General features: G+C 40.1%; 1 protein-coding gene across 2 annotated transcripts; it reads right to left on the reverse strand.

Annotated features, from left to right (window-relative positions):
• Positions 1-413: 413 nt before the first annotated feature.
• LOC144708123 (mediator of RNA polymerase II transcription subunit) lies at positions 414-6,827 on the reverse strand. Of its 2 annotated transcripts, none has more exons than XM_078581394.1 (7): positions 6,569-6,827; positions 5,611-5,776; positions 4,444-4,897; positions 1,127-1,186; positions 966-1,034; positions 836-879; positions 414-749 (listed from the first exon to the last, which is right to left on the reverse strand). In XM_078581394.1, the coding sequence occupies exons 1-7, from the start codon at positions 6,795-6,797 to the stop codon at positions 593-595; spliced, it is 1,179 nt and encodes a 392-aa protein (XP_078437520.1). In that variant the 5' UTR covers positions 6,798-6,827; the 3' UTR covers positions 414-592. The 2 variants fall into 2 exon arrangements, with proteins under 2 accessions (XP_078437520.1, XP_078437521.1); XM_078581395.1 differs by having other exon boundaries at positions 5,611-5,772; positions 6,569-6,778.
• Positions 6,828-19,105: the final 12,278 nt, after the last annotated feature.

Below are 19,105 nucleotides of genomic sequence, written 5' to 3' on the forward strand. Positions count from 1 at the left end.
TGCATGGAAGCAATGACAATATTTAAATTATAAATGAAAAGATATCAGTTAATATAATATAGGCATAAAAAATACATAAATTTGAAAATTATAAAAAGACAAAATACCCTAAAGATCAAATATGACCGGTTTAAGCATGTCATGACTCATCTCAAATAACATACCAATGCCATGCACTTTGGAAATGCTTAAGAAGATCAATAATACGTCGTTAACTTCAGATAATGATTAACAAGTGATTCAGCCATGGGGAAATAGTAAACTGGCATATTTCTAAGAGATGAATCGTAGACAATAATAATTTGCAGGAATTTGTGCAATAAATGAACAATCAAAACACAGAAAACTGAAATGAAAAATATGCAAGCACTCATTATAGGTTTTAAAACAAAACAAAATTTTATGCATTCGTATTGTAGCTAACTTCTTGAGAATTTCTCTTATTTATCTTCCCAGTGTATAAGGAAAAGAAAGAAACGAGGACTTCGCCAAATAATTCTAAAAATTTATCATGCGTAAAATACTACCATACAAGGGAATAATCTCCCGAAAGAGACTACTTATCCAGATTCATTTAAGAACTGGTTCTGAGTTAGACTTCGTTGTTGTCGCAGCCTACGTGGTAAGCAGGCACGCCAGATCTTTTTTCGTCAAGCGCAACGCTTGTATCTAGTTTCCGACAAGGACGAAGAACTGGGGGGAGGATCAGGTTTAAGTTCCTATCATTAGAGAGGAGTTTCTTGCATTTTCTGTAAGACATTAACCGAATAACCGATTACGAGGGGTTCGGAAAATAGCGTGAAATTTGAGTTTTGATGGTTTTCCAGAGATTAACCTGCATGTCTCTGAAAATAATGCCTGGTAACTGGACACCCAACGCTGCAGGGAAGAACAGGGGGAATTATATTAGCGAGTCCAGAGAAAATAAAATTCAAATTATTAATTTTTAGGTAATGAAGGGATACCAAAAGGCAGTGTAGAGCTATGTCAGGATCTGAGCTCAGAAAACATTGTAATGTCTTTCCTGCGTGCTCCTGCCACGGAAAGAAAAAATGCGAGTATTATATCCATATGATCAACCACTGTAAGCTAAATAAAATAAAAGTAAATCTTAGAATATAAGTACCGTAATGTATCTGTAGACTTGGTAAGATGACACACCTCTTGCATTGACGTGATTACCCCACTGGAAAGTTTAAGTGTGCACGTAAGTTATAAAAAAACTGCATATTATCTGAAATATTTCGAACCGAAAGGTAGATAGAATGAAGGCATATTCTTGTTCAACCAAAATATTAATTGGCAGATTAAATGGAAGATATACCGACTACGGATCGTACTGCAGGAAATTCAGCAACGTGGACCAGTTAAAACTCCATATTTTGAGCAGCATCGTAATTAGAAAATCAGTTGTAAAAGTTATTGGTTGGACTAAATACTAATAATGAGAATCTACCGGCTCAGATTCATAAGTGGGAAAAAGTCCCAGACATTGATGAAACCCGTGGAACTCTATAGGGAAGGAGTTAGAGCACAGACGCGACAGAGAGAGAGATATATAAGGTGGGAGGGAGGGGGAAAGAGAGAGAGAGAGAGAGAGAGAGAGATGCACGGGGAGAGAGAGAGAGAGAGAGAGAGAGATGCACGGGGGAGAGAGAGAGAGATGCACGGGGAGATAGAGAGAGAGAGATGCACGGGAGAGAGAGAGAGAGAGGGAGAGAGAGAGAGAGAGAGAGAGAGAGAGAGAGAGAGAGAGAGAGAGAGAGAGAGAGAGAGAGAGAGGCACGGGGAGAGAGAGAGAGAGAGATGCACAGGGAGAGAGAGAGAGAGAGATGCACGGGGAGATAGAGAGAGAGAGATGCACGGGGGGAGAGAGAGAGAGAGAGAGGCACGGGGGGAGAGAGAGAGAGAGGGAGGGAGAGAGAGAGAGAGAGAGGGAGGGGGAGAGAGAGAGAGAGAGAGAAAGAAAGAGAGAGGGATGGAAAGAGAGCAGGGGGAAAGAAGAGATAGGGAAAGAGAGAGAGAGAGAGAGAAGAGGATAGAGAGAAAGAGAGAGAGAGACAGAGAGAGATGCGCGGGGGGGAGAGAGAGAGAGAGAGAGAGAGAAAAAGAGGGATGGAAAGAAAGCGGGGGGGAAGAAGAGACAGGGAAAGAGAGAGAGAGAGAAAGAGAGAGAGGAGGAGAGCGGGAAAGAGAGAGAGAGAGGAGGATAGGAGGAGAGAGAGAGAGGAGAGAGAGAGAGAGGAGGATAGGGGGAAAGAGAGAGAGAGAGAGGAGGATAGGGGAAAGAGAGAGAGAGGAGGATAGGAGGAAAGAGAGAGAGCAGAGAGAGAGAGAGGAGGATAGGGGGGAAGAGAGAGAGAGAGAGGGGAGGATAGGGGGAAAGAGAGAGAGAGAGGAGGATAGGAGGAAAGAGAGAGAGCAGAGAGAGAGAGAGGAGGATAGGGGGAAAGAGAGAGAGAGAGAGGGGAGGATAGGGGGAAAGAGAGAGAGAGAGAGAGGGGGGGGATAGGGGGAAAGAGAGAGAGAGAGAGAGGAGGATAGGGAGAAAGAGAGAGAGGCAAGGAGAGAGAGAGGGAGAGAGAGAAATAGAGAGGGGAGGAAAGACATAGAGAGAGGGAAAGAGAGGAACAGAAGATAGCAAGGAGGCAGGAGGAACCGTTGCCTGGGGAGTCAGGCAATAACAATAAACAAGAAGCCTATCAACAGACAATTATGCTAGAGGTTTCCTAACCTTGTATAGTGCTAAGAAAATTACATTAAAAACCCTACTTCCAACAAAGCCATGCAGACAGTGGTCTAGGAAGAGAGCAACTGCATTTCTGATGAAGAGCGAGGAAATTATTTCTGATGCAATAATTTCCGAGGCAAGTCCAGAGGGGTATGAAATGTGTATGAAATATCTCAATCCAGCCCCAAGAAGATTCTTCGTCTCAGCAGATGTTACCTTTGATGAAGGTCAGAGTTAATTGCATGTCTATCTTTTCAGTGAGGAAGATCTGGTAATCATGCCCCAGTCGCATAGAGCAAGTTGTCCGACTTTCTAGGTATACAAAAACAATCTGACTAGTAATAACTAAAGAGACAGCTAGAGACCATTCGGAATCAGTGTCTATTAGAGAGTTCAACTTTTCATCTACATTTCAGTTTTGATTGACCACTTCGCTTTTGTTCTTGCAGGTTCTGCAAGAACTTCGGAACCTTTGGAAATCCCGGATTGACTTTTGAAACCCGCATGATAATCCATTAATTACCATGGTTGGTCGAGAGCATCTTTTGTTGATCGCTCGGAGGTTAATGCGATTAATTGTGAAAAATGACTTTTTTTTTAATCTATATGGTTGGGGAACTCATTTCCCCTAAAGGGGGCCCGAATTAGGAGGTGTATTTTTACCCTAAAGGTCAATGACGCTATGATTAATCAAGAAAGGAGGAAGGCAACATAGTTCGAGATGGAGTGATTCGAAAAAAAATGGAGCATGAGAATTGGCGGTGTCACCACATTCAAAAGTATGCGGGCCCCAAGTGGGTCACTTTAAAGCAAGACGAGTGACAGAGGCCTTCCCTCAATCCCCTGGTGTTCACTAACTTAGAAATTTTGCATTGTGAAAAGTTAAATATGATTTAAAGTGTAATTTCTCAAGCCGAAAAACTTTGCTTCCCTCTGTCAGTAGCTCATCAAGAATCCCTTCTTTCATGCTGTGGAGATGGGGTTTGAATATCATTCGTACGAAGGGCTTCTCCGCCTATTTAAAGACGAGGAACCCCTTCATTCTAAATTAACTTTTTATTTGGATTTTTTACTTTGACCAACTCCCAGGGCGGCGGGCCTCCCGTAGATTTTCTCTCCCTGTCTTGTCTCTCACCTCTGCTTTCTACCCACTACAAGTGGACTTCTGCACATGACATCGTAATGAAGAAATTAACGTGGACCCACCTCAATAACTGAGTGCAAAAACAAGAACCATCATCTGCAAGCTGAGGAAGATGATGTGCGGACATAAGCAGTCCCCGAGAGCATAGTGAAGCAAACAGTATCGCGCAGTGAAATCAATCCGGTTCCCACAAGGTAAACCAGACCATATCCATTAAGCATTTAGAATCAGGGAGGGTAATATTTGTTAATTATATAATCATCACAGACTAGTGTAAAAGGACTGGGAGAAGGAACTGAAAGCCAGTAAATAGCCCCTTGCATCCGAATGTCAAGATTATTTCGGAGAAGAGGGCAAATTAGTTTAAAAAGGTCAGTATCACAGGCTAATTAGAAAGTTGACATACTGAGAGTTTGCACAACTGAGAGTTCAACTTGAATACTCCAGATGAATAGTTCTATTGCCAACCCTAATGATGTAAAAATTTCCAGTAATAGAATAGAAACTAAAAAATAACAGTTATATTCTAAAAGTAGTCCCTCTGAGAGGAAAATCAAGAGAGCCATACCTCATCTGGAGAGAAGAAGGAAACTGCATCTGGAATGGTGGAGCCAGCAGGGTGAAGAGATAAAATAGCTCGAAAGACAGACGGAGCCAGCAACTCGATAACAACGGCTTGTCCTGATGCGGCAGCATCTAAAGATCCACCACTATACATATCTGAATTGTGACCAAACTGTTCTCCATCTTCAGATAGAGACTGAGAAGATGCTCTTCCCAACCATTCCATGCGCCGATAAGTGGAGATTCTCACACCAGGGATCTCTCTAGAAAACTCGACAAGTATATCAAAAAGAGTGCTGCCTTCAGGAAGAATTCCTGTCGAAATAGAATTAGTTGCATAGGAACGAAGTTTTTTGGGGACTCTGATCTCATCTGGTGATGGTTGGTAAACAGGCTCATCTTCCTCCAGATGTGGAAAATACCGCCTCTTCTGATCATGAAATGTCTTGAGCGCAAGCCTATGGAGCCGAAAGAAAATGCCAAAACAGATAACCCTTAACAAAAAACTGGTTCCGCGAGATCTTCGCAACAAAATGAAAAGGAGAATATAGTCTGGCTTCACAAAAGTTGTTTCATGAGATTTCAGGAAAAAAGTATGTATTATTCTCTTTTCCTGAGGGGTTCATGGTCTTTACCGTATGCTGCCTTAATGATTTACTTGAATGTACTTGACGCAAACGAAAGAAAAATACCAAATAATGACCTGAACTGTCCCACTCCTGACATGCTCTATTCTGACATCCTGAGAAAACGTAATGGCTTCCTGACAGACTGATCCATCCAAAAGGTACTTGAAAACAGCTCGCTCAATGTTTAAGGAAAAAAAGTTTCAACTAAAAGGCAGCCCCCAGTATTATATCCTTCTACCTCATTCTTGACAATCATAAAAGATAGGTTACCGTTTTGAATACGAAAATCATAATAGGCGGTTCATTATCAAATCTGCCTCCAAAGTGAGGATCATTTTTTTTCAATTTCCTTAATGCCCCGAAGCCCACATGTAACCTATAACGCCTTATGTACCAGAATTAATACAAATGGGCCGGTTTAGTAAATCAAAAGTAATTTTATTTCCATGAAATTTGAACTTAACACTGTTTATCATAGTTTCGTCATGTGCACAGGTCGTAAGACAGTAAACAAAGGATGCAATCAAATCACATAGACTTACCTTGTCCTGTCCACAGCTGAAGTTCCAGCTTGGCCGGCAAGTTGACGTCTCCAAGCATAGCCTACAACAGCACCGTCCGGGCAAACGAGGGGCAACTGAAGACTCCAAGAATTGCCCGACGATTCTACAGAACCATCAAGAACACCTGACTCTTGCAGTAGCCTTCCTAGGAACAAAATGCCTAAAGTTTAATGTCTTACAAAATGCAATGGCTAAAAGTCTGCAACCAAACTAACTTTCCATCTCAAGAAAAATGTCCTGTATTTTCCTTTTCCAGAGAACTTCCAAGGATCACATAGAAATAAAAGTCAAAGCTCTCCGTTTTCCGGAGAAATTTGGTTTCTTACATGTTGCAAAGGTAAAGCTTCTAAAAGCAAAGTAGTTTGAAATTTCAAAAAAGAAATATGTCAAATTTTCGTTCCTGGACAACCAAATCAAAATAAATGTCACAGGTTTTCGTTCCCGGAGAAATTTAGTGTCTTACAAGCTGCAACGGCAAAGATTCTGACTGAAAAATAATTTTAAATTTCAAAAAAAACACGGCGTACGCTCCCGTTTCCGACAGAAACTTAGTGTATTACAAGCTGCAATGGCAAAGCTTCTGACTGAAAAATAATTTTAAATTTCAAAAAAAACACGGCATACGCTCCCGTTTCCGGGAGAAACTTAGTGTCTTACAAGCTGCAACGGCAAAGCTTCTGACTGAAAAATAATTTTAAATTCAAAAAAAACACGGCATACGCTCCCGTTTCCGGGAGAAACTTAGTGTCTTACAAGCCGCAGAGGCAAACCGTCTGAACTTTAAATTTCAAAGAAATGCCGGACGATCAGATAGAAATATCAAGCACAGACGAGTTACCACGAGCACAAAGACCTACGATTCTTGTTCCTGAACTTCACCGCGATCGAAAAATCAACCAAAACGAATTGAAAAAAGAAGGAAGAGTAAGAAAAAAACCAGAATTCCGGAGATCGTGAAGGCGTTGACGCATCGAAGCGTCCTCCTCGAGAACAAACTGCAGGCATTTCTTGAGCTGCCGAGGCTCCTCGGCGGCGAGAAGCGCCTCCAGGAGGCGATCGGCGCCGAGTCGGATGTCTGCAACGAGCCGCGCCGCTCGGCCCAGCCGATCCATCGCCCGCGCCACCAGCTTCGGCGGCGCGTCGCCGGCCAAATCCGACTCCTCCATCCTTCTCCCCACAACCAGTCAACTGAGAATTCAAATTTCAAGACTTGAACACCAACACTCTATTTATAGGGCCTCATGCCGGTGACAATCCTTCATCCGTTCTAGCCACTGCATCGTACGTCATCCGTCATCCTTCTTAACCTCTATCAGTTAGTGTCACACGGTCAAATCCCGAGCTAGGACTCTTGCTCGAATTTGGCTAAACATGGCCTTAATGTTCAGGGCAAAACACTGAGCAGCTTTGATATCTTGCAGCGTAAGCTTTTGCAATTGCTTAAGATCGCATAGAAGGGGTTAGAGGAGATGGTGGTGCTCAGCACCATAGGGAATAGGGTCATTGCATTAATATCATCAAAAGTACATCATCGTTACATGGGGGAAGACGAGGGGTGATACAAGGAACATGACGAGGCACTTTGCGCCGAGGTAATGTCGCCACACCGCCTCAAGGCCGCCGCTCCGCGCGCGCACGCCAGCTCTGCCGCTACACAAGTGCGCCGGGCCGGGTGCCGCACGCCCACGGGCGTGGCGATCACACACGCCACCCCTGCCTTGACGATCACACACACCACCAGCGCCCGTGTCTACACCCTCGCGCGCAGTCTGCGCGACGCCACTGCATTTGACGCCTCCGAGCTGGGCGCAGTGCGCCCAGCACTACCCGCAGGAGCGCTACGCGCCCGCTGTGCCGTCTCGGCGCTCTCCGTGCGCCACGTGCCTTAGTCTCCTGGCAGAATGCCTCCCGACCCCGCGCCCTGCACACGCAATTCGCGCGCTGCCCGCGCAGCCGCTGCGTGGCACCCCGCACAACTCCGCGCGCTGCAACCGCGGCACGTCGCCCCGCATGCGCGTCCCGCACTCGCGCCCAGCGTAGCGTTGGCCCCCGCGCGTGGCGCTTGGCGTTGGCGCACGCACACACTGATCAGCCCGCGCGCCCAGCACATGCGAACCATACTTGATCTGTCCCACCTTGGGCGTGGACGGGCACGTGCACAGTCTGCCGTGAATCACCACCGACAGTGGCAATGGCCTGAAAGATCAGGTACTTGGGCATCGCTACCTATAATGACTCAGTCCTTTAATGTCGTGAGCCGAATTACACGGACATGCCCTCTCAATAAGCACGCAGGCCTTTGGGCAGGGAATGCCGCCTAATTAGGGGCCTAACAGTTAGAGATCCAGATCGTCAGAGACATGGACGTGGACGTCCAGATACTTCAACTTGAGGCTCCCCGTCTAGGGATTTGTCCCAATTTTACCCGTTTCATCTCGACTGGAGGGAAACTGTCCCGTCCCTCATCCCAGATGAAAAAAATCTCATTTTAGTTTTTTTAATATACTTTTAATATGGATTTTCTAAGTTTTTTATGGCAATGTAGAGGAGAGAGAAAGCGGAGCCACATATATACAATTACTTTTGGGCGGCGTCAGTTTGAGCGCGTAAAAAAAAGCAAGGACTTTGATGCAAAATGTCAAGGAATTGATATAGCGATACCACGTGGCAAGATATCAACCGTCGGAAGTGAATCGACCGGATTTTTGTCCATCCCTCACCGTCCATCGTCCATGACCCCTAGATGGGATGTTTTTTTCATCCGACGATAGGAAAACTGCCCTGTCTCTTCGTCTCGGGATGAATTCCCGTCCCACTTTTTGTCCAATCTCGCTCCACTATACTATGGTAGAGGGAGAGATACCTTCGTGTCTGATATTGAGTCCTCTTCTGAATCTATGATCCGATTACGAGCAATTAAGCCGTCTATATTAAGGACACTATCAAAGGGCAGATATTGATTGATTTGTTTAGGGTTTGACGGTCCCAGTCTGATCCCTACTTTTAGCCATGACCATAACCTTCCCTAAAGTTCAGTCTGATTCAGATATGGTGCCAGTCTTGTCCCCCCTTTTTAGCAAGCACCTCAGCCGTGCCTAAAGTTCAGTATGATTCTGGTTCGGCCCCCATCTTGTTTGATCCCAGTTTTTAGCAAGGACCTCAACCCCCTCTAAAGTTCATTATGGTTCTTGTTCGGTCCCCTTTTTTAGCAAGGACCTCAACCTTGCCTAAAGTTTGTTATGGTTCCGGTCTTGTCCCGATCTTGTCTTACACCAATTTTTCGCAACGGCCTTAACCTAGCCTAAAGTTCAGTCTGGTTCTGGTTTGGTCTTGCTCAGTCCCGCCTGGTCATGCTGACTAGTCTCTATGCTGACTAGTATTAAAAGTGAATCTATAAATTCTATCTTGGAAAATAAAAAAGTATATTAGATGTTGCTTCCTGGCTTGCTTATGTTTGATCGTCGCACTACATCCAACATACAATTGCTTGGGGGACACCTAAAAGAGGCATAGAGATACGCTACAATTAAAGGATGCAAAATTAAAAAAAACAAAAGTCACACTTTTTAAATAATAATACAACCAAAAATTATCATAATGTTTTTTAAGTATTCAATGGCATCCTCTACTATTTTCTCCACTTCACCATCTTCCGGTTTGTATTCATCATTGGCCTTGTAAGCTCAGGATTTTAAAGTTTTGAATATGAAATATAGATTCTACAAATAGTAGTCATCTTTTTAAACTGACAATACCTCTTTTGTTGAAAAAATATGTTATGATGGTGCACTAGAGTCACGTATAAAGAGGAACTCCTTTTGAAGACCCAAATTCATACCCTCATTTGAGCGGGTCATCACGAGAACTAATGCAAGGCTCTTTTAATTATTCTTCTAGTTCAGCTAGAGTAGATCTTTAGATTGGACTTTAGATGTTTTTTAAGTATTCAATGGCATCCTCTACTATTTTCTCCACTTCACCATCTTCCGGTTTGTATTCATCATTGGCCTTGTAAGCTCAGGATTTTAAAGTTTTGAATATGAAATATAGATTCTACAAATAGTAGTCATCTTTTTAAACTGACAATACCTCTTTTGTTGAAAAAATATGTTATGATGGTGCACTAGAGTCACGTATAAAGAGGAACTCCTTTTGAAGACCCAAATTCATACCCTCATTTGAGCGGGTCATCACGAGAACTAATGCAAGGCTCTTTTAATTATTCTTCTAGTTCAGCTAGAGTAGATCTTTAGATTGGACTTGCACTTTTCTTCTCAAGCTCCATCAATACAATCATCAATTTTTAGTGATTTGCAAGTATAGATGTTAATATTCAATATCTCACTGGTCGGCTTAAGTTGAAGAGATGGGTATTTTATTGAACAATAATACAATAGTGTAGATAATAAAAAATGTGCAATCTTAATGATAAACTCGAGCTTCTTTATTGAGTCTAAGATAGTTGAAACAGGGAGCATAAGCTTCAACATCAAGTGATGTTGATAAATTATCATATTTCCCTTCATTGTAGAGTATTTACTTTTAAGCAACCTTGTTTGTTCATTGTTAGGCGAGTTTGAGAGGCAGACTGTCCAGCTAACAAATTGTAGTCCAATTGATCTAATAAAAGTCGATGAGACCTCAAAACAACATATATTGTAGGATCATCAAAGCCTTCTTGTTCATTTGAAAACCTTCATAAAAGATCCAACACTTCACCCTGATCAAATAGCATATTTTGTTTGTATTTACATAATTACTCGCCATCTTGTATACCACAGTTCTCTTCTCACAAGCTACTTATTCCATTTCATACGTTGAGTTCCATCTACTGAGCTCATCTTTAATGAGCAAGTGTTAATTTTACATGCCCTGTCTTTTGGGTTCTATAGGCCTTGTCATGGACGAATAAATGAAAACAATTCGTAGCGGAAGACTTGAACAAATCGAATGACATCAACAAGAACATTGAAACGAGGTATCTTTGCACGAATCTCATTTGTGATTTCTTCGATCACGGAGCGAGACAAGTCAAGCTGCTCAAGTGTGCAGCCTCTAGACGTATCCATGCGGTCCTCGGCACGTCGGATCTCCTCCTTCTCGTTGACAAGCCCCGTTCTTTCTTCGTCGGCGTCGTTTCGTCGTCCCGATCACATCAGGGATGGAGAGAGGTTGTGAGGAGAGTGGAGAAGAAGGGGAAGGCCCCTGAACAATTCTGGCCTAGGTGAATTTTGTTCAAGGCCTTCCCCTATTTATACTAAGTGGGTATTTTTCATAAAAACCCCCAAAACTTAAGTATATCTTCCAGCGTCCAAAAGACCATATCTGTGTGACCCTCTAGGCCCATGTATCAGTCTAGTTAATGACTCTAGCAGCCCAATAACATTTCTTGGCCTTCCAAATTAATTAACTATATCATCATATAGATTAATTAATATCGGATCGATTTAACCCAAATCGATAGGTCGAGACTCCGACACGTGGGGTGCCAAGCTACACCTCGTGTCCTAGAAGATACAAAGGAGTGTGTATCGTCTCACTCATGGAACCTATTCGTCATCAGTTACCATGTATGTACAATCCCTCATCCACTTGACGCTCCTTTGACGACTTAGGGTATGGTCAACTGTCAAACCGTAATCGATCATCCGAGTTAGTACTGATGCATTCAGAAATCATCAGAGAACTCTTCTCTAATATTTCAGTACCTTGGCCAAGGACTTCATCGCATCATCTTCCTTGAGTTGTCACCTCTTATACCAAGGGTGGACGATCCCATCTTGACCACTCAATTGTCTTCGTGAACTTCTTGATGTACCCGAACTAAGACCATTTAGAATCCCATGATTAGAGACTCGTTGGCCATCGCCAAAGTACAACCGTCCGTCCACAAGATGTCTTTGGTGTCTCAGGTCTAAGGACCATTTACACAACCGTGATGTGAATCAACCTGATTTACAGTTTGGTATAATACCATTCAGGGATTCGTACGGATCAATTCAGTGAACTCTTTCCACTAAAGAGCACCCACTATCTATCCTTAATGTCTCCACACTAATGGCTACGGGACCGGCCATACTCATCATATGAGTAAGGCTAGATAGTGCTATTCTATCCGGATACTTCGATGTCCTTCTCATGTATCCTTTGAATAAGAATGTTTAGAACACATGTTTAAAGACTAGTGATCTCTGTATTACAATCTCATCATAATTCACTAAATCCGATCATGTATTCATGGACTTCATTATACGCATCACATACGCACTATAATGAATATGTTCTATTAATGAACATGGAACGAGATGTGGAATGTGTGATTGGCTTGCCGGCCACATATATTTCCATCATTGTCATGGTATTAAGTATGATAGTGGTGAACTATTGACAAGTTTTCAAAGTCTATATATAATTTCTTTAAATCAAAGCTGTGTTAATGATTAGAATATGTTGGTCCTCATTGTCTTCACAAAGAGAGCCGGTCTCCCATGTAATACGAGTCAAAGTATATAATAAATGTTTTTGAAATAACATTTTGAATTATTAAAATTTAATATGCTTAAAAAATTAGCTCCTTCAAATCATGTTATGCCATCAAATTAAGAGCATGTGTCATACAGGGTGTGTTATATTTTTCAATGAATTCTGAGATAGAACCCAATATGAACGTTTCTAAAGTTTCAACCATGGTTCTATTATTACTAGCATTTTAAGTTGTGATAGAAAGCACAAAAAAAATGGAGGAAAAATATGTACATTTTAATCATCAGTACATAATAATTTATTAATGAATTGTTATGTTGTTTTTTATATAAACCTTCATCACAATTTCTAGTACTTGTGCCAAAGTATGCACCTTTATGATAACCAATTAATTGACACTCACCGAGAACTAGTGTTGATCTGTCCCAAGCTCAGTATTGGATGACAGTTTTGGACAAATACTGAACCAGATATTAAAAATGGGATATTTGATACCTGACTTTACTGATATCTGTATAATGGATGACAATATCAGATATCGTTGTTATAGTGCAATATCCAATACCGTTATCCATCCCAATATTAGCATTCATCTTCATCTCAAGGATTGGATAAGGATATCACATACGGTGTCGTATATCAGTTTTTCAAATATCCAATATATGAATGGAAATATATTATAAATAACTTATAAATTCATAACATGTCCATAGGGAGCTATCTATATAGTATATTTGGGCACTTATTATATGTATGTGTCAAAGGTTTCCAATTAATACTTCGTACATAGTCTAGCCTATTCCAAAGTGGGCCTTAGAGCACAGACATTGTATGCCAAACATATTTGAGTCAGGGTGGTTAGAGCACAGAGTTTTTCAGTTACAATATGTTCAGAAATATTTATACTTCTTAAAATTTTGTATTTTTCAATGTGGGACAATGGGCGCGCATTTTGTTAAACCGGTATCCTGATATCAGATATTGTTATCTAGATTCCAATTTTAGGTGCGGATTTCAATATATGATATCCAGATTTTGGATTTTGATATCAGATATCAGATTTGATAAGCAGTATTTTCATCCACCAGGTCCAAATGACTACAATATCCATCTTGATATCTGGTATAAGATGGATATTTGATATTAGTCCAATATCCGATATCTGATATCCAGTACTTGAAATCGCCTTGATTTTAGCAAGATATTGGATATCAGTTGTTACATTAAGATATCAGATGGTCAAACACTAACAAGAACTCATTCATGAATTGCCCATGTTGTATTAATCTGATGCATAATGACTTGGTTTTAGGTGGTCTATGTATCCATCGTGAGAGACACTTTCTCTATTGGCTTGAGCAAAATTTTCAGGTCGTGATACTTGGAATATATGTACCATCACTTTGTGCATAAAATGCTAAAACTTTTAAAAATTTTGAATGGTCAATAAGCAAGAATGGTAGATCCACAATCACACGAGGTTCAAGAAAAGGGAATTTGATTCTTTTAGAGATATGCATGAATATTTTGTAATCCTGACAAATTAACCCTACAAGGTAAAATATATCTTTAAGTGTATTTAAAAAGAGGAAAAAGGAGAAGAATAAAAGGGAGAAGGAAATGAAACTGAATAAGAAATAAGAAAATCAAAGCTAAACTCAACTTGAAGAAGAATAAGAAATATAGGAGGAAGAAGGAGATGAAGGAGAAGAATAAAAGGGAGAAGGAAATGAAACTGAATAAGAAATAAGAAAATCAAAGCTAAACTCAACTTGAAGAAGAATAAGAAATATAGGAGGAAGAAGGAGATGATAAGAAAAATAATAAGGAAATGATAGGAAAATAAAAAAAGAGAAGAAGAAGAAAGGAAGATGAAAAGGAGTGAAGATTAAGGCTTACTGTGTTTTCATAAAATGCTTAAGTATGTGTTTTGATGAATGTTTAAAGTATATTATGCAAAGTCACCCATCATTCAATGGATTTATTAGTTAAGATATGTTTATTCATATTAGGTCTTCTTCATATGAAGATACCAACTTTATGTGATTCAAAAAACTATGCAATTCATGCATGGTGACTGAATACCTTCATCTATATTAAGATATGTTATTTTTGACTATCTAGTCAATAGATAAAATCATAGAGTTAGGCCTCAATACTTTTTATGGCATGTTTATTACCATTTCTTATGTCATGTGTCAAATATTTATTTCTAAATTAATGGATTCTTTTCTAAGAGCTTAAATATACATACATAAAATCAAATATTCATAATATTTTGAATGAAATAGTTTCAGATATAGAAAACATTTTTTTATATTTTTGAGAAAATGCAATATTCAATTTACCTTTTATGGCTTACAAATTAAAGACACAAATGTAAATCTGGGAATTGAAAATTGAAGCAGTTATTGTGACTTATCTTCCTTTATCATATTAAATACTTTTGACTTTTTTCTTTTTATAAATGACACAGTTGGCGCATTCAACTTCAACATCCATATATGTAGATCAATCCCTAATTTTGAATTTTCTCTCCCTTTTTGGATGAAAAATCTCACTACAAAGAGAAAGCACCAAATTTGGCCTTCTTCAGAAATTTACTGGCTGCTTTCAGAAATATTTTAAAATCACATATTTTTAATACATCATCCCAAATCCATAGACTTTAGAATCATATTTTTGGTGCAGATTTAAAGAAGTTATAGTGAGAAACTTAGTGTGCGCTATAATTCATATCATCAGCAACAGTGGTTTGAAGATCATCATTTGGAAATTTCTGATAATCATATTTTAAGGTGACATAAAAAATTATTGGTAACATTCAAAAAATACTCATCATAATGAATTAGTGAATTATTATGAGATCATAATACAATGATCACTAGCCTTTAAACATGTCTTCCAAATATTCCTATTCGATGGATAGTCAAGACAAACATCGAATTATATGGATAGAATAACACTAGATGATCCTACTTATACATTAATTATAGCTGATCCTATGGCTATTAGTGTGGCGACACAAAGGACAGATAGTGGATGCTCTTTGGAGAAAGAGTTCATTGAATATATCTGTATGAATCCCTGAATGGTATTATACCTAAACGTAAATCAAGTTGATTCATGTCACGGTAGTATAAGTGATCCAATGACCGTAGACACAAAGGACATCTTGTGAATGGACGACTACATCTTGACTATGATTTATGATCCTCTAATCATGGGATTCAAACAAGTCATAGCTCAGATATAGTAAGAAGCCCATAGAGATGATTGAGTGGTCAAGACAAGATTATTCGTCCTCGGTATAAGAGGAGATCAACTCAAGGAAGATGATGCATAAAATCCCTGGCTAGGGTAGTGAGGATCATCTGCCCTTGCTTTTGAGTCCTTCAATGGATAGTCGAGATGGTTAAAATATCAATATTTACTCCACAGACAAAGAACTCAAAATACCAAAGTAGCAGATGCCCCTGACGTGACGAGAAAAAGGGCTGAGGGGAGCAGGGATAAATCCTAAGATAAAAGAAGACAAACTAGGGCTATGATTTAACCTATAGTGCAAGGACGCGGACGGGATGGTTTTTTCATCCCGAGACGAAAAAAATCGTCCCGTCCAAGGGAATCGGATGAACTTGCGGACGAAAAATTGTCCACCGGACAATGGGACGGGACGATTTTTGTCCTATTGGATGAAAATTTCGTCCGTCCGATAATCCTGGACAGTGGATGGATGAATGTGGACGAAAAAAAATTGGCAAAATTTTTTTTAGTTCCAAAAAAAATGTATGGATTTTCAAATAAATTAAAATCCCCACTTCAGGGTAAGGATTTTTTTATTACAGTTGAGTCAATTTAATTAATCAAATTTACTTGGGGAGTTTAATAAATGAAAATTAATTTTATTTCTTAATTTTAGATATGGAGAAATTAATTCTAGCATCTCTGAAGGTAACAAGAAATTGCACTATTACTTATTATTATATTGCGCTACTTATTACAATATTATGTTTATGGGTTCAATTTTGATTACTTAAATAAATGAATAGGGAAAACCGAGACCTAAAAAATCGGTTCCCTCTTTAAGAAATTGAATAGTGCTTTTCTAGAGGTTAATTACTCGATCTGAGTATTTAAAGAAATATAAAATGTCATACTTTTAATTTTTCAAATTAATTTAATTTCTAGACATCAATTTACTTAAATGTTCATGCAGTCCCTTTAAATACTGCAATGCGAGAGTCACGGAGATGTCAACTCTTTTCTCGTATTGCTCTTGATAATATACCTGACTTCAGATTATGAATAAATGATATTTAAGAAGAGTAAGAAACATCTTACATGAAAGGGCAAGACTAACAAAAGATGCTAAACACCCTGTGAAACAAGTATTTTCAGTTCGAGGAAATTAGACGAACAATACGATGGAGAAGGGAACAGAAAATCCTGATGATTACTTTTATTAAGTATTTTCAGTACGAGGTCGGTAAGCACGGTAGCCGCACTGTAGCCGCCTCCTCCATGACCAAAGGTCGGCCACTTCTTGAAGGTAAATAGAGTGATAGAAGTGAGACCTAATTATCACTCAACTTAGTTTTATCCTGCAAATAAATGAAATTAATTCTAGAACGTAACATGCTACAATGTTTTTGAAGTCCAGAGCGGCACAAATAGTCGGTGAAAGATTAATCTTCACAATAAATTGAAGACCAGGAATTAGAAATTGTAGCCTGATTGTCAAAGTTCGATGAACAAAATGTGAACAAATTGAAGAATTTGAACGACTAACCCTGTGAAAACCATACCTAATTTTTAAATAAAAACCAAAAGAAATCCCATTATCACATTGCCTTATTATATTAAACCCTGGACTCCATCTCAATGGCCATTCAGATAATCATTTTGAGTTATAAAATGTTGATCCATTAATCCATCTCAGCTACTTGTTCAATAAAGAACATGAGAAACGCCATTTAGATCAGCATCTTGAAATAGAAAAATAACTAATCTTTCAAAGTATATCAACTAATTGTCCAATAAAAAACAAAAGAAACCCCGTATTTCTTAAACCTTAGATTCCTTATTTCTGAATGGCCATTTTGATCAGCGTTTTGAAATAGAAAAACAGCTAATCCATCAAACCATCTGAACTAACTGTCCAATAAGAACCAAAAGAAACCCGTATTTCTTAAACCCTAGATTCCAGAATTCTGAATGGTCATTTAGCTCATCATTTTGAAATAGAAAAACAGCTAATCCATCAAACTGTCGCAACTAATTGTACAATAAAAAGCAAAAGAAACCCTTTATTTCTTAAACCTTGGATTCCTTATCTCTGAACAGCCCTTTATAATCATCGTCAAAATTTGAAGAACAAAATCTGAGTCAAGTTTATCTTAGTCTTCATTTTTAATCAAAATTGAAACAATAATTGAAATAGAGAGAGTAAAGAAGAAGCATAACTTACACATTGAACGTTAGAGCGTATGAGCGAATGAGACCCGTCCACAGTGATCATGTTGTCCCCCCGTTACTTTGTAACATGGAATGTAGGGAGTCAGTAAAAAGAAACATGTTTCTGAAAAGGTGGAATGTGATAGAGTGTAACGCACCAGCACCCGAGCTGTCATCATCGTCGGAATCATCATCGGAGTCGGAGGAGTCCCGCTCTACACAACGAATGAAGCATCATCAACATCTCAATGCTCTCTATATCAAGGCGTGATCTTCGGTACATTGTGATGCCTCGGCTGACTGAAAAAAGCTGCTCCACCGGTGCGCTGGTCGGATTCATGGCGAGAAATTGGCAAGCAATTACTGTCAAATTGACAAGTACCACATCTCGACATCCTTCCACCAACCTAGAGGGTTGTCCTCCTCCTCACTGCATGGGATGTCAAGATACTTATCAAGCTCTTGCCTCGGCGTTGACCATGGTCGTTGACGACTACACAGACGCGTATATTGCCACTTGGACGAATATTGAGTCGGATGGCAACTTACCGACGACACTTCCTGCTCTGAGTCACATTCAGCTGCTTTTTTCATAGCTGCATAATCCAATAGACTGCTGTAGCGATGGTATTATTGCCCCAAAGTACCGTTGCACACTGCATCAATTTGTTATGCATAGCACCACACGCTACCTGTAGGGCATTCCATCGCTCAGCATCCAATACTGCCTCTACATTGTTCATAGCATGCTCAATGTGATTCTTCAGCTCCGCGACCAATGATGTTACTTCAGTTATTGGCAATTTCTTCGCCGAGCACACAAAGTCCGTTCCATGGCATAGTGGTCAAAGGACGCACAGGTATTCGTCTATCAACTCCCAGTCCTCCCGACATAGGCCATAATCTCTGTTGGACGTCGAAAAGAATCTCATAGCCATGTGGTCCAGAACATCTTTCTTACCAAGAGCACACTCTAACATCGTGAAAGTGGAGTTCCAGTGCGTTGGGCAATCGATCTTCATCTCGTTCGAATCCGGTAGGCCAAACATCTTGCACATAACAACATGTATTTCCAAACGCTATGTGGATCCCCGAATGGCATTGACGATGACTCTCACGCGTGAAATTGCTTCTCCCAAAGGTGCAATTGTTGCCGTAGTATCTTCATCGATCTGTGAGTCAGTTGGGTCATCTGTGTCCAACGATGTTATTGGGCGAATATCTCGGACACGTAGCGTATTAGTTCCAGGAGATTCTAGGTTACGAATGACCTTGAGTCCGGCCTAGACTACTAGGTTAAGTACATGGAAAACTCTTGGTACATGTTAGTCCATGGTGAATTGGGGGTTTACTGTCTTCAGTTGATCCACAATGGAGGCCATCATTGTTCTGTTGTTGGATGCAATGTCCGTCGTGATGGCACATAGCTTCGACTCGATGCCGTATTGATGTGAAACTTCCACGACGATCATCGCTAGGTTCAAGCCGCTATGGGGTCCCTTGATTTGTCGCAATCCAAGAAGAAGCTCACATA

This window comes from Wolffia australiana, chromosome 1 (genome assembly GCF_029677425.1).
Source record: "Wolffia australiana isolate 7733 chromosome 1, ASM2967742v1".
In the NCBI taxonomy this organism is placed as follows: Eukaryota; Viridiplantae; Streptophyta; class Magnoliopsida; order Alismatales; family Araceae; genus Wolffia; species Wolffia australiana.

What these genes read in the sequence shown, in the direction of transcription:
- LOC144708123 (XM_078581394.1), bottom strand. Translation starts at nt 6,797, where the DNA reads ATGGAGGAGTCGGATTTGGCCGGCGACGCGCCGCCGAAGCTGGTGGCG. An exon ending in TCACGATCTCCGGAATTCTG is followed by an intron (nt 5,777 to 6,568) that starts GTTTTTTTCTTA and finishes TTTTGTTCCTAG; the next exon opens with GAAGGCTACTGCAAGAGTCA. An exon ending in TTATTTTCAGAGACATGCAG is followed by an intron (nt 750 to 835) that starts GTTAATCTCTGG and finishes AATGTCTTACAG; the next exon opens with AAAATGCAAGAAACTCCTCT.